This window comes from Gadus morhua, chromosome 2 (genome assembly GCF_902167405.1).
Source record: "Gadus morhua chromosome 2, gadMor3.0, whole genome shotgun sequence".
NCBI lineage: Eukaryota > Metazoa > Chordata > Actinopteri > Gadiformes > Gadidae > Gadus > Gadus morhua.
The window spans coordinates 11,455,542-11,478,456 of record NC_044049.1 but is presented as its reverse complement, the minus strand read 5'-3'; the positions used below and the strand labels follow the sequence as shown (position 1 = coordinate 11,478,456).

At 44.2% G+C, this 22,915-nt stretch overlaps 1 protein-coding gene across 2 annotated transcripts; it reads right to left on the bottom strand.

The window, feature by feature from the left end:
- Positions 1-91: 91 nt before the first annotated feature.
- Positions 92-15,332, bottom strand: traf7 (TNF receptor-associated factor 7). 2 transcript variants are annotated; one of them, XM_030381640.1, is made up of 21 exons: positions 15,236-15,332; positions 13,571-13,749; positions 12,451-12,674; positions 12,202-12,318; positions 11,923-12,015; positions 11,456-11,489; positions 10,734-11,016; positions 9,604-9,738; positions 8,997-9,092; positions 8,505-8,626; positions 7,846-7,919; positions 7,239-7,287; positions 6,648-6,775; positions 6,391-6,473; positions 6,187-6,226; positions 5,961-6,077; positions 3,944-4,066; positions 3,473-3,592; positions 3,048-3,179; positions 2,533-2,652; positions 92-2,345 (listed from the first exon to the last, which is right to left on the bottom strand). In XM_030381640.1, the coding sequence occupies exons 3-21, from the start codon at positions 12,571-12,573 to the stop codon at positions 2,331-2,333; spliced, it is 2,004 nt and encodes a 667-aa protein (XP_030237500.1). In that variant the 5' UTR covers positions 12,574-12,674; positions 13,571-13,749; positions 15,236-15,332; the 3' UTR covers positions 92-2,330. The 2 variants fall into 2 exon arrangements, with proteins under 2 accessions (XP_030237500.1, XP_030237508.1); XM_030381648.1 differs by having other exon boundaries at positions 12,451-12,602.
- Between the last annotated feature and the right edge of the window lie 7,583 nt (positions 15,333-22,915).

Genomic DNA, 22,915 nt, shown 5'->3' with positions numbered 1-22,915 from the left:
GTACCTTCAATATAAAATGCGTAATGCTATCATTAGTTTAGTTCAGTTTCATAAGCAATACTTTTCTTTAAAAAGAGTCAAAAGGCTTTTGTAGTGTACAACAGATTTATTGATCGTTGATCAAATCAGGCTTACATGTGTGCAATGAAAGTAATGAATGACGGCGTGATCAGTGTGTGACATCTCCTCCCCCCACTTCCTCCTGCCCCCCCTTACATAACTGTATCGAGTATATATACTTAAGAAAATAAAACCGTTGAAATTGCTAAAAAAAAACATTTTAACATAACCACGTGATTGTGCCAAGTTGATGGACCTGTTAACCTCATAGCAGTTAATGATGTGACACTTTACATAGAATTACATTGAAACCGGGTCATTTGTCTTTGGTCAATTTAATAGGAAGCCTATTGTCAACGACGTTTGTTTTACCAAATAAATTGAATACAAGATATTCATATATATTCTGGTGGTTTAAATGCATTGAATAGGTAACAGTCGAGTCCCCGTCAGTTGAGACATCACTACTGACAAGAGGTTCTGACTGAACTCGTTTTACACATATTAAACCTGGTGACGGGGCAAAGCAAGATAATTTGGTGTCGGAACAAAAATTAAATTTCAGCCCGAACAGCGAGATCCATGATAGCCACATCCCCTTAATGTTAACTTTAGGGCTCCAATACCCAATAAACACAGACAACCTCGCTTTTATCGCCCCCAAGTCTCCTCCAGTCTTTTTCCACCACCCATACGGTCGTTTTAAGTATAACAGTGACCGCATCTCCTAGCAATGCGTGTTCAGTCACTGAGACTTTAGTCTGAGGTGAACAGTCAGACCTTCTTCCACACAGTGGGGTTGCATGTGTCCGGGAGGTGACATAGGAAGAGGATTTGGAGAGAAGAACTGGTCGCCATTTTCTTTTCAGACTTCATCGGTGAATATGGCACTCAAAAATTAGCACACTGGCGCACACTCATACACAACAGAGAAAGACAAACACAGAGAGAACGACACACACGCACACACACACACACACACCCAGGCCAATCCTTCTCCTACGACATCCGCTCTTCCGGGCACATATTGATGGTGTCACCACCAATGTCATTCTTAACTATACAACCATTTCATTTTTAAATGGCGTGGAACAAGCTTTAAATCATGGCACTATTACAAAAGTCTGTTAACCTAGGAGGCCTGTTTGCCCCGTTATACGAGAGATCCCTTAGCTTAACATTCTAGAAGGCGGTCATTTTCACAAGAGACCAACAGGTAAAGTCCTGAATGGAAGTCTGTGAGAATAGATATAGGAGTCCATACTGGCTTTTGTTCTTCCGCTTTCCACGAGCCAACTGAAGTCTGTATCGATTTAGATCTGGCTCCGCAAAAACAATCATGCAGGGAGCAAGTAGCATTCTGAAATACTCGGTTCCCCTTCCTGACCTGTGACCTCACCGCCCCAAAAGCAGTTCAAAACAAGTTGAGGGGTTAATGGGGAATGGTCTAAAGATGGGCCTTCGAAGCCCTTGGAGACTTTTGGAGATGCGTCATCTCTTAAAATCACCCGAGCCGACTGCTGACACCAACACACAACGCTTCTCATCAACATTCGCGAGAACCACTCCTTTGAAAGTGGCGTGAAGTAACTCTGCGCTACGGAGCGTTTGGAGATTCGGGTTGGATGCGGCGACCCGACACAACATTGTGTACGTAAACCGCCTTGACGTTTCCACCACACACCGACAGGGTGTGTGGGGTTCTCTCCGAAGTCGAGTCGCCGTTGAGGTTCTCATCAGTGAAACTGGCACGGTGGGTTGCTTTCTCTTCATACAGTTCAGGCATCAGTAGAGTTTAGTCAGTGGCAGTTTTTTGTTTTTTTTTATGACCACAAGCTCCCAAACATTGTGCGAAAATCATAAAACAATACACAAAAAAATATAAGGGTAATCTCATCTGCGTTCCATTACGAGTAGGAGCAGCATTGGTGGCCACTCAGAAGGCGGCATGGCTCCCCGCAGCCTGGTGATTGGTGCAAGCATAAGGCGGCTCTTCTCCCCCTCATCATCATCATCATCATCATCATCAACCTCGGCAGCCATCATCGTCCTCCGTCGAGTGCAGGGAGCCGAGAAGTCCAGGAGCGCTTGAACTTGACAGGTCCAACGGGGAGTGTAAAAGTTTGGTTTGCATTAATAAAACACTTTGATCAAAGAGCTGCATCGACCGGTCCTGTCCGCCACCAGAGTCCGCAGGCGGCGTGGGGAAGTGTGGGGGGGGGGGGGGGGGGGGGGGGGGTGGGGAAGAGAGCGGGAGGACATGTGATCTTCTAACAAGTCCACACCTGGCGAGAGGGAGAGAGAGAGAGAGCACCTTATCAATACAACTCATACTCACTCGACAGGCTTAAAAGATAAGTTGCGCATTAGGGGAAATGTGGGAGTTCCAGTTGAAGGCATAAAAAAAAGGAAGCAGACGGAGAAAGGCCCTCCACACGGGATAACGAAGAGAAAGCGGGGGGGAGAACCCACCTTCACGGTGCTGTCCACCGCCCCCGAGAACAGGCGCCCCCTAGAGACGGCCAGTGCCGTCACACTGCCCTGGTGCCTCAGCAGGGTCTGGGTGCAGATCATGTTGTCCATGCTCCACACCTAACACACACACGCAGTGTTTTTATAGCAACAAGTATGCACACAGCACAGTCAACCAAGTCCACCAGAACTCGGCCCAGCATCACATTGGGGATGGGGGCCAGCTATGCTAACGCAGTAGAGAACAAAACATCTCCCCCAATACTACACCAAAAATAGAATCCATTCAAGACAATGACCAGCTGTGGAGCAAAGAAAGACCCCTGTCGCCCTTCGAATCTTTCTTGTACGTCCCCTACGTAAGAAGTGACTTTGGATCAGTAGCTCAGTTTTACCAAATGATCACAAGCAATAACAGCACCATTTTGGTATGTTACACAACCGTGTCCCATTATTTCAGCATTATATTTTCAGTCTTACAACACACACACACACACACACACACGATGACTCACCCGCAGCGAGCGGTCGTAGGAGGCGCTGAACACCTTGGTCTGGTCCGGCGTGGAGATGACCGCCAGGGCGTACACAGTCCCCACGTGACCCGTCAGGGTACGCACCTGCTCCTTAGTGTCTATGTCCCACACCTGGGAGGGACGGACGCACACCGATAGGGACGGAGAGCCAGAGAGAGAGTGAGGATTACCCTTCAATCACAATCAAGTTATGCATTGCAATTTTGATCCTTTACATTTTATTGAGTGGTTATTTTAATTATATGTGCTGTAGCAATGTCAGGCTAGGTTTCTTATGCTAAGCCCTTTGAATTGTATTGAGTAGTGGATAGTGTCGGTTCGAGTGATATATATATATATATATACGAGAGCGAGATAGAGAGAGAGCGAGATAGAGCGAGAGCGAGAGCGAGAGCGAGACGTACATGGATGAGGTTCTCGTAGGTGCCGCAGACGATGTGGTGGTTGGTGACAGCGATGGAGTACACACTGCCCCCGCTGGTCTGGAGCACATGGACACAATCCAGGGAGCGAATGTCCCAGATCTGAGGGAGCGACAGACAGAGAGAGCCAGAGAGAGACAGAGAGAGAGAGAGATACACCAAGTGATACAGTGAGAGAGATACAGGGAGAGTGACATAGCGAGAAAAAGAGAGAGACAGATACAGAGTGCGACATAGCAAGAAAGAGAGCCATAGAAAGAGATACATAGGGAGTGATATAGTGTGAGACACAGAAAGAAAGAAGGATTTTGAGAGGTGAAAGAGAAAAATTGAAAGAGGCAGAAAGGAAGGGAGGGGGAGACAGACAACGAGAGAGCAAGGGACATATTTGAATCAAGGAACAAACCCAAGGGGTCCACCAACACACAAACAGACCAAAGATGGACTGGCTACCTTGATGGTCTGATAGGAGCCGCTGTACAGGTGGTTCTGAGAAGCCACCAGTGCTCGGACCCAGTGGTTGAGACCAGTCAGCTCTTTCTTCAGCTTCAGCTCTGTGCCCACGATGTCCCACACCTACAAAGACACACACACACACACACACACACACACACACACACACACTTTAATCCCGAAACAAATGCCTCAAAAGCTTAATATTGATTGTGGTTGGAAAGATGCTGGGATCAAACCCCTATGTCCTAAAGCAAGACTCCTAAAGCCCCCACCTGCTCCTAAATGACATGTAACCTCAAACAAAAACACATAGTTGCTGTGGATACCAGTCTCTGCTAAAACACAGAGTATGTACGTCTTTTCTGAACCAGTTATTGTGGTTTTGGTGGTGAGGTTCTATCGTTGATCAACCATCCGTGGTACTGTTCGGTCGTTTCTACATGTTGAGGACTTAGAAAGTTTGGGATGGATGACATGTTTAAGACATTTAGAGCATATTTTGCTTTGCATCAAATATCAATACTTGCTATGCTTAGTATGAACTGAAATACATTTTTGAACTGAAGCAATCTATTTATGACCGAAGTGATTGGCTATTGGACCAGATATGCAGAAAAGAGTGAACTGCTGTTTTCACACTGTTCAGATGGTGGCATAAGTATTTCCTTGCTACTAATACCAAAATCAGCACTTTTGGTCTAGTCTCTCACGGATCCAAGAGAGAAAGACGGTAAAATAAGAAGAACAAATTACAGAGTTCTAGCAGTACAGTCTAGCAGTTTATAATCCCTATAAAAATAGGGGAGATGGATATGGTCCAAAATGACAGAATGTCTCCTGTGAAAACCAGTGTGTGGCTACCCACACACACACACACACAAACACACACACACACACAGATGACTACAAGTGGATCTGAAAGAGAGAGGGAGAGAGGGGTCGCGAGCAATGTGGAAAAGATTTAAGTCCATGCATCTAAGTTCTGAGATCGCCAGTAGGGATGGGCAACGATTGTCGAACAGTCGAATAGTCGGAGTCACGTAGAAAATCGAATAATGAATGTGTAATAATTAACGTTTTTTATTACACGGCTCTTCTCAATGCTGTTGAACGCTCCGTTCACTTGCATGGGCCTTCACAACTTCCGGTGGTAATTTTTTTCTTTTGATAAATCACCGTTGCTAAGAATAATGAACGCAGGAAAGAGGATTTTTTTAGTCCGGTAACTTATCAACCCCAGCGTCCTCGGTTGCTAAGCGACGTCAACGTCTTTGGCGGACTATTTCTCTGCTGATCAACACTCCGAATGCAGGTAGCAAATAAATTGTAAAAAGTCACAACGTGTGATGTTATTTTTTTGGCCATAGTTTCCAAATGTTAAAGATGTGTCTAGTTCACCGTCATGCAGGCTGTGGTCAGTAAAATAAATAGCGACCTGGCGTATGTAGGCCTATCTGCCTTAGCCCACGTTGAAATAATTTTGATGTTGAATGTCGAAGGCGCAGTTGTTAAAATAAACAGATTGATTTCATACAAATCATAAAAGCCTCTCCCTGTGTCATTGTGTGTGCATGTATACGAGGTGCGTGTGTGCGTGCGTGGGGGGTTCTTGATTGACCGATTTTCGAATATTATTCGAATAATTCTCAGCGAATATTGAATAGTACTTTTACCAGAAATGGCTACAGCCAGTTCTACACAGGCTTCTCAACACTCTTTTATTCATTAAAACAAACAGAAACTAGCCTCACTCCCTTAAAATGACAGACTCCTATTTATAGGTGGTACCAAGTCAGTTTTCAATTAGCATTATTTATATGAACATAAAGAGCGGGCTGTTTTGTGCCTAGCTGCTACAGCCTGCTGAATTCAACCGCTGTGTGTGTGTGTGTGTGTGTGTGTGTGTGTGTGTGTGTGTGTGTGTGTGTGTGTGTGTGTGTGTGTGTGTGTGTGTGTGTGTGTGTGTGTGTGTGTGTGTGTGTGTGTGTGTGTGTGTGTTCGACTGTCTGTGTACCTTGATGGCCTTGAGGGAGCCACTGAACAGCATGTTGTGGGAGGAGACTAACGTGCACACAGGATTGTCATGGGCCCGGATCGTGTTCACCTTCTGCAGAGTCTGGATGTCCCACACCTATGCAGAAGGGACAAACACACACAGAATAGCATTAGGTGTACCAACGGAGACCACAGAACAGCCAGGATTCTGTATTTAGTCAAACAGGTAGCATGATGCTACTCACTATGATGGTGCAGTCCGCAGAGCCACTGTACAACCGGTTCCTATGGAAACAGAGGGTTTACAAAGCATTATCTCCACCTTGGGGGCAAGTGTGTGTGTTTTGTTAGCTGTTCTTACGCACAGATTAACCCCAGGGGCATGTGGCCCCTGGGGCTGGTCCAGATAACACTAACACAAAGATGCGTGTGTGTGCGTGTGTTCTTACCCCTGGATGCACAGCGCCAAGACAATGCCGTCGTGACCTTCTAAGGTCTTCTGACACTTGTATGTAGTGCAGGTATCCCACACCTGCCAGAGAGAGAAAGACACACACACAGGAAGTGAGATTGACATCCGGGCCCCATATATATATATGCTCCTCAAACGTTCGCCAGACGTTGTGTGTTTGGATCCTGTGTTTTAGATTGTTTGTAGTGAGAAGAGAGTAGTAGTGCAGGGGGTAGAGTGAGTAGTTTGTGTCACCTTGATGGTCTTGTCTGAGGAGCCGGAGAAGAGCAGGTCTCCGGTGGAGTAGACACAGAGGCACCACACGGGCCCCTGGTGGCCCACAAAGGTTCCCTTGCACTTGAAGATCTGCTGGGGGTCGTAGGCTAGGCACAGGAAGGGCAGGGGGGAAGAACGTTTGTACGCGTGCAAATTATTCAAACACATTTTCTTGGGTTTGTTTCGCCAACCGATTTTTTATATTGAATCAAGAACACTTGATCCGTCCACCTGAAGCCAGTTTTAAAAAAGGAGCCAAAATATTTGTTCCTATGTTTATGAGATCAAAAAGGAGGAGACAAAGGTAAACAGTAAAGCAGGAAGAAAGGGTGAATTAGGGAAAATAAGAGAGAAAGAGACTGAGCACAGACGGAGAAAGAAAGACAGCAGACGGACAGAGGAAGAGACAGCTGAACGAACGATAGAAAGAAAGTAATGTAGGAAGAGGTGTGAGGCAGGGATATAGATCTGCCAAAAAAAGAAGAAAAAAACCTCCAAAACCATCTGGCAACAAATGTGTCCAGCCCAATGGGAGGAGGAGCAGTGAAGGAGAAGCGGAGAACTACTCACAGCCCAGGATGCCCATGTTGAGCCTGGCGTTGATGTGGGACAACTCGTCCTGCAGTGGCGTGACATGACAGAGGAAGGGAAAAGAAGAGAGACCGCAGACGTCATGCATGTAATCTACACAAATGATTCCATCATGTGGAGGAGGCACGATTCCCTGGTCCTTGCTGTGCCAATCCAGGGCTCCTATTGTTTTATTGAACGTCAAAACACATGCGCATATAAAGACAAGTATTATCCCTGAATAGTCTCAATAATCGTAATAATAAAATTAATAATTGTAATGATACAATTATAGCTTAAGTCATTTTCGGTCGGATCTCTAGCTCTTCTTGAACAACCTCATAGCAATAATTTGCACTTCTAATTATTTGTATCACTACCTGTGTTTAATCTAGTTGTTTAGCCATCTATTCTGAGTTCTAACTCTTCTCTGTCTTGTGAATTAGTAGGCTACTGGAAAACGTCCATTTTCCTCAAAGTTTAATGAAAGAAGCTAACCCTCCTAAATGTAGTTTTAAGGAATGTAAATGAAAAAAACTTAAAAGAGAGGGAGGACAAGGGTTGGATAAGAGAAGCAGCAAGACATATCTCCTTCCGTTTGACTTACGTTAAGCATGGAGGCATCTCTACGGAACTCCATCAAGTCCTCGCTCAGCTTACTCTGGTTCTCATCTAGCACGTCTACAAAACACAATATAAGTACATTACAACGTACAGCGCGCGCACACACACAAACACGCCACATAGGGCTGCTCGATTATGGAAGAAATCATCATCACGATTATTTTGGTCAAGTTCGTAATGACGATTATTCAAACGATTATTTTTGAGTTTCAAAACATGATGTATTTATTCAGCATGTCTCTCCCAAATACGCTCTGTAACTGAGAACTTGAAATTTTGCCTTAAAAAAAATACACAAAATGGTCAAAAAGAAAATAATGTACAGAAATGTCTCCAGCACTTTCTATAAAACATTTCCTAAAAAAATAAATAAATCGAAAACTCGATTATATTAGTTTTGTGATCTTCTGACGCTAAAATCGAAATCTAGATGGAAATTCGATTAAACAGCCAGCCCTAACACCACATGGGAAAACCTTAAACCGCTAGGGCTGCGATAAGATCTGTGGATAAGTAAGTACGATGTGTGACTTTATATGTATGGTTGTGTCAGTGTGCATGCATGTGCGTGTTTGCATGTGTGCATGTGTGCGTGTGTGGCGCGTTGGTGTCGGATGTTAGGAGCAGGTCGGTCTAGCTCACCAAACTTGAGCTCCAGGTTCTTCTCCAGCTGGTCCAGTTTCTCAGAGAGTTTGCCCAGCATGGAGCGCAGGAAGGCGATGTCCTGGTCCTTCTGGGAGAGCGTTAGTTGCATTTCATGGAACCTAACCAGGGGGTCAAAGGTCACAAAGGTCATAGGGTGAACCAGAACTGGAATTAAAGAAAATTCCTGGTATTATCCCAGAATATTTTTTGCCGCTGCCATGAAGAGCACAAATTTAATCATATCTTGGCAATAAGTGAATACAAAATCTAATCTATTAGTCATATCAGAGATTTTTGTAAGAGCCTTATTTACGATATCTGTACAAGCACACGTTAAGTCTATGCCCTATTTCGTAAGTGTTTATTATACCCCATGCTACATTCGGCATAATAAAATAAAACCTTTGCCGATTTTGGATGCATTCATGCAAAGGCCCAGCACGTATGCGTGTTTGTCCGTGTGTAGGCTGTTAAGAAGGGAGGTAACACCTGTCATCGGTTTGCTGCAGGAATTCCTTGAGGCCCTCAAACTTGCACACCTCCAGGTGAGTCTCGTAGGTGTCCTGGTTCCCGATGAACGTGCAGCTGGAGCGGGGAGGAAATGTTCATGAAGAGCACATTGAGGAAAACAGCAATAGTCGGTCTTGATTTTTAGTCTGTAATGAAGTGAAGCCAATGTTTATTTCTTTACAAGGTTATCTTTTACCCGCAAACCTCTAATGTCAATGAGCACATGGGCTTTACATCGTGACGGCATTAGGAACTCCATGTTTAATCACCAAATTCAAATCACTGAAAACGGAGAAGAATTTTTATCTTTGTGTTTGCGAAATGGACCTATAAGCCGCAGTGACAGTTTTGTTTTGTAAAAAACGTGAAACAAGCCGTACTTTTATTATCGAAAATACTGTAATCGTTTGCCATATTGTTTTGGTGTCGTGTAATAGTTACACTTAAAGGGATTCTCATCAATGTAAAACAACTAGTGGGCACTGTGTGTGTGTGTGTGTGTGTGTGTGTGTGTGTGTGTGTGTGTGTGTGTGTGTGTGTGTGTGTGTGTGTGTGTGTGTGTGTGTGTGTGTGTGTGTGTGTGTACCCATATTTGGAGTGAGGACACTTGATGTGTTCACACTCCTTGAGGTGGGCTTCCAGGTGTTTGGTGAGCAGCGGGGGGCAAGACGGGTTGTTAGGGCAACGCACCGGCCGGTAGTCACAGCTCACCTCGTGCTCCCTGCAGGAGTGAGCAGAATGTTATCGCCATGTTTGTTTGAACACAACTTTATTACTGTAGTCGTACAACCCATTGTTCCCATGTAAACATTCTTCATCAAGCCCTGAAAAATAATTGTCGGAGCGCTTCTCCTATATTATGCGTTTCTGATTAGATGTCATTAATGAGCCGGTATGGGTAGCGCCTCATACATACCGGTTTCACTTAAAGTTTTTCCGCATTTCTGTAATGCACACCTACTGAAAGAGTGTTCTGCGTAGAGGTGGGCTGGGTTCAAATAATCGATTTTTCTGATTAAAATCGATTTTCCAGAAGCACAATGTTCCGATAAAGAAAATACTGCGATCAATCTTTTTACGATGCCTTTCCCGTCGATGCGTGAAGTGGCCACATGAGACGTGTGTCTATCGACGGCCAAGCAGGCAGCGTGAATGGATGATTGACAGTCTATCAGCGTCCACTCCCTGAAGTCCAGATTAAATCCAAAACGGAGGAGAAATTTATTTTTGCGGATTGCGAACTCCTGAAGCTCAATATATCCATCTAATATCTATACAATAGTATGATAAATAATATCACGGCCAAAAGCTGTGTGCGCCTCCGGATGATATTAAGAACCCATAAACGACGGCGTTGGGTTCTCTAATGACTCTGGTACTTCCACAACAATGAAAGACTCACAATGGTGGTTATCTCAGCCATGGTTGAGAATGAATTGGCGGAAGGAAACGTTGACGTGTATCGGAATCCAATCATTCTGGGAAATCACCGGCGATACCGAGCCCTTGCGTAGATGACGTTCCCTGCATTAGTTTTGGGCGCACGCTGCAACTCAAGTTTGCAAGCCCTACGAAAGTTGACGAAGAGGTTACTCTTCCTTACCCGACAATACTCTACTACCACCTACGCTACTCTGCACAACTCAAGTACACCCTACTCTACTCTACTCTACCCTTCTGAAGCTTCTCTGCTCTACCCTGCCCCAAGGTCCTTACATGCGTGAGGTGAGCTTGATGGTGAAGGGGCAGCCGAGGGGGTCCACCTCATATGCGCCCGGTTTTCCCGCCACGGTGGTGATGGTGGGGACGGCCACGGTGGCGGCCCCGGGCGCTGCGACCCCAGCGCCCGCCGCCGCCCCAGCCCCTCCCGCAGCGGCGGCGCTGGCCGGCGTGGCTCGGCAGCCGTACTTGCAGTGGATAAAGAGCTCGCCGATCTGCTCGGCCACAGCGATGTTGTTGACCACCACGGTCAGCTTGGCCGTGTCCACCGGACATTTATCTGGAGGGGAAGGCACATTTCCCAGGGTTCGTCTGAGCTTTTGTGTATGCTTAGGTTGGACTCATGCATTGGATTATTACTTCATTACAAGCAGTGAACAGAGTTTGAGTCTAGTAGGGCATGGATGTCGTCTCCCGGACGGTGCCCGACAACATCATTAATCATCTGTATAACGCTGTTGTCTTGTGTATTTTTCGTGCATTGTATCTTGTAGGGATGCGGTAAACTGCTGTAAGGCAAATTTCCCCTGTTGGACTTGAAACCCGCGCTCATATTTGACTAGGAGCTCAATAATATGGTCCTAGCTAATCACTACAGTGTATGAGACGGTGGTCACTAGAGGGTGAGGAATGATTCCTGATGTATTTGCGTGCTGTGTGTTTTCCCCTCAGAGAAACTTGTTTAACCGTTAGTTCCACCCCCCTGGACAGACCCTCACCTGAACTCAAGGCGCATCTTCTGCAGAAAGTGTGCTGTGGAGTAGAAAGGGACACATTGACCTCTCCGAAAAAGGACCACAGCAATGGAAACATACGTTGTTGACCCAAAAACAAACACGCCTTTGGCCTAGATCTTTAGAAGAAAAGAATGAAGAAATAGAAAGACAGTTTAACCCTACAGCCAGCAGAAGACAAAGCCCCAGGAAGCAGTCATGGGCAACTCAATATAACAAAGAACAGAGAGAGGAGGCTAGTAGAGATAGGCAACAGTGAATCAGACAAGGGTGGGGAGGAGACGAGAGAAAAGGCAGAGCCGGTCAGGGAGGGGAGGGAAGAGGAGAAAAGGCACTGTGATAGGGGAGGAGTGAGATGTGAAGGAAATGGGTGAGGGGAAAAAAGGAGTAGAGTGGGGAGGAGGAGATGAGAGGGGGGAGGAGGTGACAAGAGAGGGGAGGAGATGACTCACCCCACACGTGGTGATGACTGGGTCTTTGAAGACGTTGCAACAGAGCTGGCAGCACAGCTTCACCGACGGCTGCTCCGCAAACACCTGGGGCTCCTGCCCACAAACACGCACAGACAACATGGTGTACCCCAGTTCTTCACTCATGTGTACAATCTATTGATGTGCTGTGTGCTCCTCAGCGCCATCTACGTGTTGACGTGCGCGTGCCAACAACAAGGAACAACACTAATGTTATACATGATGACGTTATAATGATCACTACTATTACTAATACGGTACCGTGTCCTCCTCCTCTTCATGCAGGGAAAAGGTGGACCGCAGGGACATGTTGGACTCAGAGTGCAGAGAACGGATGGAGATGGCCGAGTCTGACCTGCGGGGCGTCCCGATGGGAGGCTGGCGGGGATGAGGCAGTGCAGAGGCATAATTATGATTGGATCTAAAGTTGTATTACAGGTGTGTGTGTGTGTGTGTGTGTGTGTGTGTGTGTGTGTGTGTGTGTGTGTGTGTGTGTGTGTGTGTGTGTACCATGTCGTCGTCGTCGCGGGGGGAGTAGGTCAGGGTACTAGAGGAGGAGGGGGTTCTCCTGTGTGTGCTACCTTTAGCACCTGCGGCCACAGTTGAGAAGGTGGGGCCAAAAGAGGCCTCCATCCTGCTCTGATTTGCCGGAGGACAGAGGGCTGGAAGGGAAGGGAAGACCGTTGGATGAACCGTGTGATAAGACCGTGAAAGGGTGGTGAAACACTTGAGGTCTGATGGAGAGAACAGACAGGGCTGAAGGTCAGTTTACTGCAGCCACTCATAATTAAACAAACATCAAAGTAGGAAACTGAAATATGACCTGATTATCAAAAGGAACTCCTGACACCAAAACCAACATAAACACAACCCTGAATCCACAATGAGCGAGACTTGGTTGAACAGAATTACAACCGACCGTGGGCAAGCTAAAGGTAAGGCAACAAGCTGTATTCTCTGTAGGGATACTTTCCAGAATGTTAGAACATAATCTGAGCCTGTCAGTGGCAAAAACAAACAATGATGTACATTTACAGGGAGCTAATTGCCCCAGAGGATACATTGCAACCTGTTTTCAGGGATAAAGGCTGCAGCCTTCTAACACAATGCTGGACCAGTTTCAAAATGTGTTGGCCGCAATAGTCCCTTTGACTAGGGATGCACGGATACCGTTACCAGTACTCTGACTTGATACCGTGCTCATGTACTACTAAAAAGTAGCACAAAGTTGCCGTGGACCGTAACCATGGCGATAAAACGTCCAGTCAAAAACTATTTTTTTTATACATCAGTGTTCGACTTCCTGCTGAAACAGTGGGATCTCTAAACTGTAACGGTATAATTAAGTACTCATATTGGTTCTCAGTATCAGCGAGTACCCAAATATAAGTATTTTTACTTTGTCTAAGAAAAAGGGGAGTCTGTGCATCCCCACCTTAGACCCAAAATGATCAGCAAAAAGTGTCCTTTCCTTTTGACCAGACAACCATAGGCAATCCAGAGCCAATGAAAATGTATGAGGCTGGGAATAGAACTAAATAAGTTCTGTCTCTTCTTCAATACTCACTGTACTACATAAACAAATGTCATCAACAAAGCAACTTTGCAGTGATTCATGTCAAGATCTCACCGTTGCACCGGGGGAGTGGTGTAGGGGACTGTGGTGTTCCTTCCTGGGTATCTGGTGATCGATGAAGCGAGTAAGCTTTCTAGCGGTACTGCTCATTCACCTCAATACAGGAAGGCGCTCGCACGTTAGCAGCAGGCCGACACATATAGGTCTGGACACTGGGGTTGGTAGAAGAGGAGCTGTAAAAATGGGGGGGGGGGGGGGGGGGGGGGGGGGGAAGACAGAGGGAGAGAGAGATAGAGACAGACCAGGATAGTGAGAGCAAGAAGCAGAAACGGAGATAGGAAAGGAATGAGATGTCAGGGGAAAAAGATGTCATGGTTAGAGAGAGGGACCATGACAGGGGCCAACACACTAACAGCAGAATTGGAAACTAATTCCAACACGACAAAAACAAGATGGGCTTTTAGTACAAGCAAATGACAAGAGTCTGATATGTGGCAGTAACAGTCTGGGTAAAATACAAAAAAATAAAGACGATCCAGGTTCCAGGCAATTCCACAGTTATAGGTAACATTTTTCAGTTGGTAAATATGCTTTAATTTTGGATGAATCGGCCACTCTTGTTTAATAGCAGGCAGCGCACTCTTTCTGACAGGAAAATAGAGGAAGGGGAAAAGATATATGGGCTATGCCAACTAGATTAGAGCCAAGCCACGCTCTAATATAATGGCACAGTAGGACTAACTTTATAACTTGGAACTTCACTGTGAACTTTATAAAAGGATGCAAAACATTTTTGTTGCCTTGTGGCTGTAGCAAATTCGAACCAAACCAATTATCTTTCAGTTTACAAGAGCATGGTAGGCCTAATTGCTTATAAAATGACATTTTGGATTAATGAAACTACAAACCTGGGTTTTGTTATGGAATAGGATGGATACTGTAACTGATTTAGTGCCCAGTCAAATCACGCCACAGCAGAGAAGTACAGTATAGGCTTTTCAATAATGTAAAGTATACAGCTTCCAAACGAGAGAATCTAAATCTAAAACTTTGCAGTATAGTTTGACAGCACCGAATATGCTCTTCTCACAAGTGTACAACTAGATCAAGTTCAAAGTATATTTCCTTGTATAGAGTCTCGATGATTAGATGAGATAATCAGGGGGAAAGGATAGTGGGCGTTTTATATCTCGCAACATTAACCATGGTGACATTTGTGGTGATGTAAACAGAGAGGCATGCGGGTTGTCATCTGACTAGGCCAATAAAACTAGCCAGGAGGACCTAATCTCACTTGCACTATCCCTTTTCACAACCCCAGAGGTCCACGTAAAGGAGATGGGGATGGGGGCGGAGGGTGTAGGGACCAGCATACCAGTACCACAACGCAACCAAAGTTAATCTACAACTTAACAATCATATGACAACCGCTGGACAACACTATGACGGTGGTGAAAAGACAATAGGGCGATACAAATGACAATCTATTCATTATTTTCTATTTTTACTGATGCAATATTTAATTAGCTAAAGTGGCTTGTTTGCTAGCTTAGTCCCTAGCCACTATCTTCATTTGTTAACATATGTTCCCGTTAGCAATCCACTCGGTGTGCGTCACTGATACACTAAGTTCGCCTTATAGTTCGTACACTAATACAGATGTCATGAAAACTGCGTCGTTAATTTTTTTAAAGAATTGGTTATGGTTTACGCTCTTACCATTTTTCCAACAGCGTAGCCTGAAGTCTGCAGACGTGATTCTCTCCTCTTCCTCCCTCACGGACTACGATAACAAATGTTGTATTTTGGGATATGTAGTTCGGCTTTACTATTCACCGCATTGGTAGGAGCAGTTGTGACTATATTTCCCATAAACCCTTTCGCCGATCTGTCATTCGACTGCATTGGACACGATTGGGCCTGGTCATGTCAGTAGTACATTTCACGAACCAACTGCAAGTGGATCAAGCCTGACGTTCGCTCCTGAAATGATACACTTGACTCTTGATTTCAGGGCGCTATTGGCTATTACAGAAACCTTCCCATGTTGCGACAACCAGCATCATAGCCCAATGGCAAACACTTGCAGGATGGTATGATCAAAAAGCGATCCTCAGGTGTGCTTACTTTGCCAAACACCTGATGAACAAGGATGGTATATTACAGTATCTTCGCTCATTGCATGTAGTGTGTAATCTGCCTTGAGACTTAAATATATTTTATAGATGTGTCTGTGTAACATAACTTTTCTTCAATCTTAAAATGGCTCTCCTTAGGATGTCTTCATTAAGTCATGAGGAAACGCCCTAATAAGCAATATAATATCCAAATATTGCTAATCGTATTATCAGAAGCTTGCAACCGGCTGCAGTAAGCAGCACAATGGCAACCAATATAAGATAGCCGGTTGGCGGGGTGGTAAAACATGCCATCCCAGTGCCTATAATTAACGGCAAGAGATAAACCTGTGTTCCCACCTACTATTGGCCCGATGTGATAAACTCCAAAGCTAAACTTTGTTTTGCCGCTGTGGGGAAGGCAGACGATTGTATTTGATTTACGTTCACGCCAGTAGATGGTGCTGTTGGTAAGGTTTTAAAACGGCCGTTGAATAACCATGTGGCGAGAACCACTAGAGAAGATTTTCAGGACAGTGCATCGAATGTCGTCACTATTCATAAACTTTGTGAAATTCGAAAAGGCTTTTGACAGTCTAGACAGAAACATTCTGCGGAAGCTGCTCTGACATTATGGAATACCCATAAAACTAGTCAACATCATCAAGTGCATGTATGATGGATTCACAAGTCAAGTCATCTCACATGGTATGCTCTCGGACACCCTCCTTATAAAAACAGGACTACGTCAAGGCTGCCTACTGTCACCCCTCCTCTTCCTTATCTCCATCGACTGGACAATGAAAATGTCTATGGATGGTCAAAGGACAGGACTACAGTGGATCCCTTTAGGGCAACTGGAAGGTCTCGATTTTGCTGATGCCCTCGCTCTGATCTCAGGAACACATACAAACATTCAAAGCATGACCACCAGATTACATGAACACAGTAAACAGATAGGCCTCAGGATAAATGTTGGGAAGACCAAGGTCTTGAGGCTCAAGACCAAAGCCCACCAACCTATCACAATCGAGGTGCAACCCCTGGAAGATGTGGTCGAGTTTGTATACCTGGGAAGCAACATCAGCACAGATGGAGGAGCTGATAAAGATGTCGAGCTGCGCATCCAGACATGCCTTTAGAACACTACGACCTGTATGGCTCTCTTCCCAGCTCTCAAGAAACACCAAAATCAGGATCGTCAATGCAAACATAAATCTGTCCTTCTCTATGGCTGTGAAACCTGGAAAACCACCAAATCATCATCAATAAACTACAAGTCTTTATTAACAACTGTCTCAGATACATAGTGAGGATTTGGTGGCCCAACAAAAATATCAAATGTAGACCTGTGGAGATGCATGAACCAGGAGCATATCCACATTGAAATCAAATCCAGAAAGTGGGGATGGATCAGTCATACACTTAGGAAGGATCCGAAGAATATGGCAAGACAAGCTCTGGACTAGAATCCCCATGGCAAGAGGAAGCCAGGAGGACCTCAATCCAACTGGAGGCGGTCAATGAACTGACCAAGACAGCGACCTCCTGGCAAGAAGCAAAGACAATCGTACAGAGGAGAGTGAGGTGGAGGTCCATGGTGGACACCCTGTGCTCCCAAGGGGGCCAAAAGGATTAAAGAAGAAGGTGAATCAACATCAATAATACAGATATTTTTAGATACTTTACGGTTACTTCTGGTTGCGTTTACGTATGCTTAGGAATAGTTCTGAGTTGTTAATGCTTTACACAATGTTACATTTAGGCAGTTATAAAACGGGTTTGTTTAGATTTTATGGTTAAAATAGTGCAGTTCGGTAGTCAGTTAACTTATTGAAGTTGAGGTTGATACGGGAAAAGGAAATTATACAGGTGTTAAATACTATTATCCATTACATGTTTACTGGTGATTAAAGTACATCTACATACACACAGTTAGGTTTTGGAGGGCTTCCACAGAGCGATTAGTGGTGGTGGGCCCACTGTTCATATGTTAAAACACTCAAATACAAAACCAGATCTGGAAAGCAAGTCACTATTTCCACGGATGTAGCCATCTCTATATTTAGCTACTAAAAACACAGCATGCGTGTGTGGCTCACACACATGCTCTAAATTAAAGACAGATATTTAGTCAGGAGGACATAAAACATGTCTTAACCTAGTGAGCTTTATGTTTGATGATTCTGGCTATTAATTCGTTTTTTTTGTATAGCATGGTAGTATCTGTTACACACACAATTGCAATCAATCAAGCACACACAAGGATGCAGATACAGTATAAAGCACACACAGACACACACAAATGTATCTTGACCATGAACCATTGTTTGGTCTTGTAGCATCTCGGATAAGCCAAATATCCACGTCTCCATTTTAAACCTCAAATATGTTCAGAATTCCATAATTATCACACATGGAATCAACCTTTATTCCTAACAAACGTATCCTAGTATACAACATCATTTTGTGTTGAGGCATAGATTCAAGGCCAGGAGAGCAATCGGTTTGTAATATAGGTATCCATTGACTATGGATTTCAATCCCAATCCTACAGCATATACTTAACAATGTGGAAGCAGGGCCCTGAACTAAACGGCAGCCATCTAGCTACTATACAAGAACATATTCGTTGCTCAAAATATTTGTTAACCCCCATTGTGTTTGCACATTAATCAACAGATCTGCAAGATGTCTTCATGTTAATTTGTAAAGCCTCTGGCACAGTCTTAAAAACACCTTTCATCAACAGTGTTAAGGATGATTATATTTGAACATTGACATTTTTTGTTTGCAAAAATACTGAGTACATATTTGCAAGTAGGGACTTGCCCTTCCAGATCGTGTTTTTAGTGTTTGCTGCTGTTCACGTAAACATGCAACCGAAGCGCCTCTTCAAGGGTCTAGAAGGGCTTCTCATAGTTATAATGAGAAGCTTTATTTTTAAACGTGTATCAAAGTGTTTTCCATGATAAAGCTACAGACAAGGTACAAATGGTAAGCGATAACATGTATAGGGCTAATAAGCCGTCATCCGCATAGGTGGGAAGTAACAAAGTACAGTTTTCAGGTATCTGTACCTGAGTATTACTTTTTTCTCACAACGTAGTATTGCTCCCTGCATTTTAACACAAATCTGTACTTTCTACTTAAATTGTCAAACACGCTCGTAACAAGTAGAAAACGACGTACAAGACAGGGACTAGAGTGGGACTCCACCATTGAGAAATGGCGTCTATGGGAGGACTAGTAGTGTAAACCTGCACATTAGAGCAAAGTTACAGTTTTTTCCTATCGTTTTCGGTCATGTACCCATACTATGGTCACTTTTCCCTATCAATTAACACAGTGGGCTTTAGAGACACACACCTCTGCATATCTGTTAACCTTTGGTGCAAAATGCACTACAACAACCACACCACAAACAATGCTGCCATAACTTAACACATGTTTCCTCACTATGAGGAAACACTTTCCAACACTATGACCTAAAAAACACTAACATCTTGAAGCATTGCCAATTGCATATATAAAATGTTGCTGTGTCCTCCAGTTTGGCATAGTTTTCCTGTAGTGTTGCATTGAAAAAAAGAGAAAAAACACAGACAAACACTTCTTTGGACTACAGTAATAAAGTTTGTAATATTACAGTATGACAATCCAAGCCAAGTATCTGCTGAGAGTGTTCATATGTCGGTTTACCTACCACAAAAGATGTCACAATTGAGTGTGGTAAATGTACTGTAATTGTAAATACAGTAAATACTGTAAGTGTTTTATGAGAAACTGAGAATAACAATTTTCAGTTTTTGTTATGCAAATTACATACAGTAAGTACGTAATATATGATCCAGAAACAAATCACAAACACAACAGTTTTTTTCACTGTGCTTTACTTTTTGGAGATTTTGTCACAGTGCAAGTGTTACACAAAACAGAAAATACATTACAAAGTCAAAAAATGTGTTCTAACAAAAAATGCAATGCACAAAACCTGCACATACTGTATATTACAGTAGCCCAACAGTGGCGCAGAATTGGGCTAATCCCTCCTATCCTCCGCATTTGGCCACAAATTTTCATCTACGTCGCAACGTATGGTTTCTCTTGCCATACAACGTGGATAAAATCTTTTGGAATGCCTTATCCAGGCCTGGATATCTTCTGGGGCTATGTCCATACACCCAGCAGCCATTGCCTCTAATAGGGACATCTGGTCCTGAGGGCGGTGGTCATAGACCTTCCATCTCCACGCCGAAAAGAATTCCTCGATGGGGTTGAGGAAAGGAGAGTAAGGCGGAAGGAAAAGTGACATCATCCTAGGATGCGCCGCAAACCACCCTGTGACTTGCCGGGAGTGGTGAAAGGCCACATTGTCCCATACAATTACATACGTTGGTAGATTCTGCCTGTCTACCTCTCTTGCTGTGAGCCTTTCTTAAAGCTCATCTATGAAGGCAATTAGGCGTTCGGTGTTGTATGGGCCTATGCCGGCCTTCTGCAGCTGCAGTCCATCGTTCGAAATTGCTGCGCACATGGTGATGTTCGCACCCCTCTGGCCTGGAACATCTATCGTGGCCCTTTTCCCAATCAGGTTCCTTCCACGGCGACGTGTTTTTGCCAGGTTGAAGCCAGCCTCATCCACAAAGATGAACGCATGTTCATTCTCACTGGCTTCAAGTTCCATGGCTCTCTTCAGGAAATTAGAGAATACACAAGATACCATAAGACAAAAATGGCATAGCTTACAGTTTTGTGCAAAATCACAAACAACATGACAGTGTGTCCTGTGTTCAGTCTTACCTGGACGTATTGGTACCGGAGTTCCTTTATCCGCTCAGAGTTCCTCTCGAAGGGGACAGTGTAAAGCTGCTTCATTCGAATTTGGTGCTTTTTCAGCACTCTGGCGATGGTCGTGGTGCCAACATTCTCAATGTTGGCAAATACACCAATGTCTGCGATGATGTTTGCACAAATTTCTCTTAGCCTTATACTATTGTTAGCAATAACCATTTGCACTATTGCATTTTCTTGTAGCAAAGTGAATTTTCTTCCCCTTCCACCTGAGTGGGGCAACCGTTGGGTCCTACAATAGTGAGTCAGACACAAATGCACTGATACGTCAGGAGAGTTTTGGAGACTTCTCACATCACATTACTACTGTTACAAACACATCAGTCAGAATGCTGTAAATACTGTATAGTACCTGTTAGTTTGTGTGAAAACCCTCACGATTGATGCCACCGTTGATCTTGGCAAGTTCGGCTGAACCCTCAGACCAGCTTCCCTCAGGGACAGACCATGATTGATTACATGGTCGATGACAGTTGCTCTGATTTCATCAGATACAACTGTCCTCGCTGCTGCTGCTCCTCTCCCCCTCCCTCTTCCTCTACCTCCCCCTCTTCCTCTACCTCTTCCTCTTCCTCTACCTCTTCCTCTTCCTCCTACTCCACCTTCACCTCCACCTCCACCTCCACCTTCACCTCCACCTCCACCTTCACCTTCACCTCCACCTTCACCTCCACCTCTTCCTCTTCCTCTTCCTCCTACTCCACCTTCACCTCCACCTCCACCTCCACCTCCACCTTCACCTCCACCTCCACCTCCACCTTCACCTCCACCTCCACCTCCACCTCCACCTCCACCTTCACCTCCACCTCCACCTCCACCTTCACCTTCACCTCCACCTCCACCTCTTCCTCTTCCTCTACCTCTTCCTCTTCCTCTGCCTCTTCCTCTGCCTCTGCCTCTTGCTCTTCCTCTGCCTCTTCCTCTTCCTCTGCCTCTTGCTCTTGCTCTTGCTGCATCCATTTTCCTATACCAACTACGTAAAGAAGTCCAAAGCAAATGCCAGAGAAGGCCCTTTTTCAACGAGGCACAAATTACATGTAAAACACCTGAGTAGGTCTTTAGCTGAGTAGGTCTTTAGCTGAAATGACCACCAGGTGTTTTGCATTGCAAAACTTATCCAATGTGTTTTGTACAGATCATTGTATGTAGTGTTGCTTTTACGTAAAAAAAGTAATTCCATGCCAATTCACCAAGAACTATGGTGCACAGGGGGGAAAAAAATCTAAATTACTGTAAAATAAAATAAATAAACTATAAACTAAATATTTTTTCTTATTCAAACATGTAACTTCATTTGTCTGTCCAAATGCAGCATCTTTCCATCTACAGTGATCTAAATTACTGTTAGGTTTTGAACAGAAAGTTCACTGTTTTGAACAGAGTATCTAAACATCGTTAAATATGCTGTAGTTCCACAGCGTTTTGCCGGCAGTGAACATTGACTGGGGCAGGTATCCATGAAATTTGGAAGAAGGCGTCTTTGCCAGCATTTGTATCTTAGCATAGGGGCAAGTAACCACCGTTTGGTTCACATGGTCTACTGGTATGCTCACTGTGTGAAGTGTTTAGGGAATGTGAACATGGTTTAGGTAAATTGCCTAAAACGATAGGAAAAAACTGTAATGTTTATTGTTTTCATTATATTGTTAATTTTATAAGTTAGAATGGTTTAACTTTAACAGTCTTCAGATCATATTAATATGACATGAGGTTCAGTTAGCTTTGCACAGAAACAGCCGGTAGTAATGCAGAGGGGAACTTTTTACCTAATACTTTGAGCACAAGAGCCTTTTGTACTTACTTAAGGACGTGTGTACTTTTGCCACCACTGGAAGGAACAGCCCATTATACCAGCAAGAGGAAAATGCCATAAAATATTAGAATTGAATAAAATAAAGAAAATATCATGAGCATGTACAACGAAACGTATACAAATTGTGGATTGTCTCTCTAAAGATTGGTGGCCTTTGTGGATTGAAATGGTTTGTTTGAGTTGGCGCCACATATGTTGTTTTCCAGCTAGAAATATCCTAGATGATAGTTCTTGCCATGTCAGAAGGATGGAAGAATAATGATTGGTTTAATTCACGTTGGGATAGGCAGTCACCTTTGAGCAATGGTTTTGTAAAATATCACAAATTCATTAAAATGAATGGAAAAATACTGGTTTACCCTAAATCTAGCCACCCATAATCTAGATTTTGGCTGGCTTTGCTGTGTGTCCAGGTACACTGCAAAAAGGGGAAATTGTATATTCGATCAACACGTCGTCCCTGATCCTTTATGATCATGAAAATAGTGTATGCATGGGAAAATATATAGAGAGAGAGGGGGAATAGAGAGAGGAAAGCAACATAAATAAAGTGATTGAATACTGGTATAAAGCATATTTTAAAAAGAAAATCCCTGCAGCTTATATAGCAGGCAC

Excerpts from the sequence above, each read along its gene's own strand:
- traf7 (XM_030381640.1), bottom strand. The coding sequence starts at position 12,573 with ATGGAGGCCTCTTTTGGCCCCACCTTCTCAACTGTGGCCGCAGGTGCT. Across the intron at positions 6,776-7,238 it reads CAACATGGGCATCCTGGGCT|CCTACGACCCCCAGCAGATC; the intron begins GTGAGTAGTTCT and ends TCCTGTGCCTAG. Across the intron at positions 3,180-3,472 it reads CCTACGAGAACCTCATCCAT|GTGTGGGACATAGACACTAA; the intron begins GTACGTCTCGCT and ends CGTCCCTCCCAG.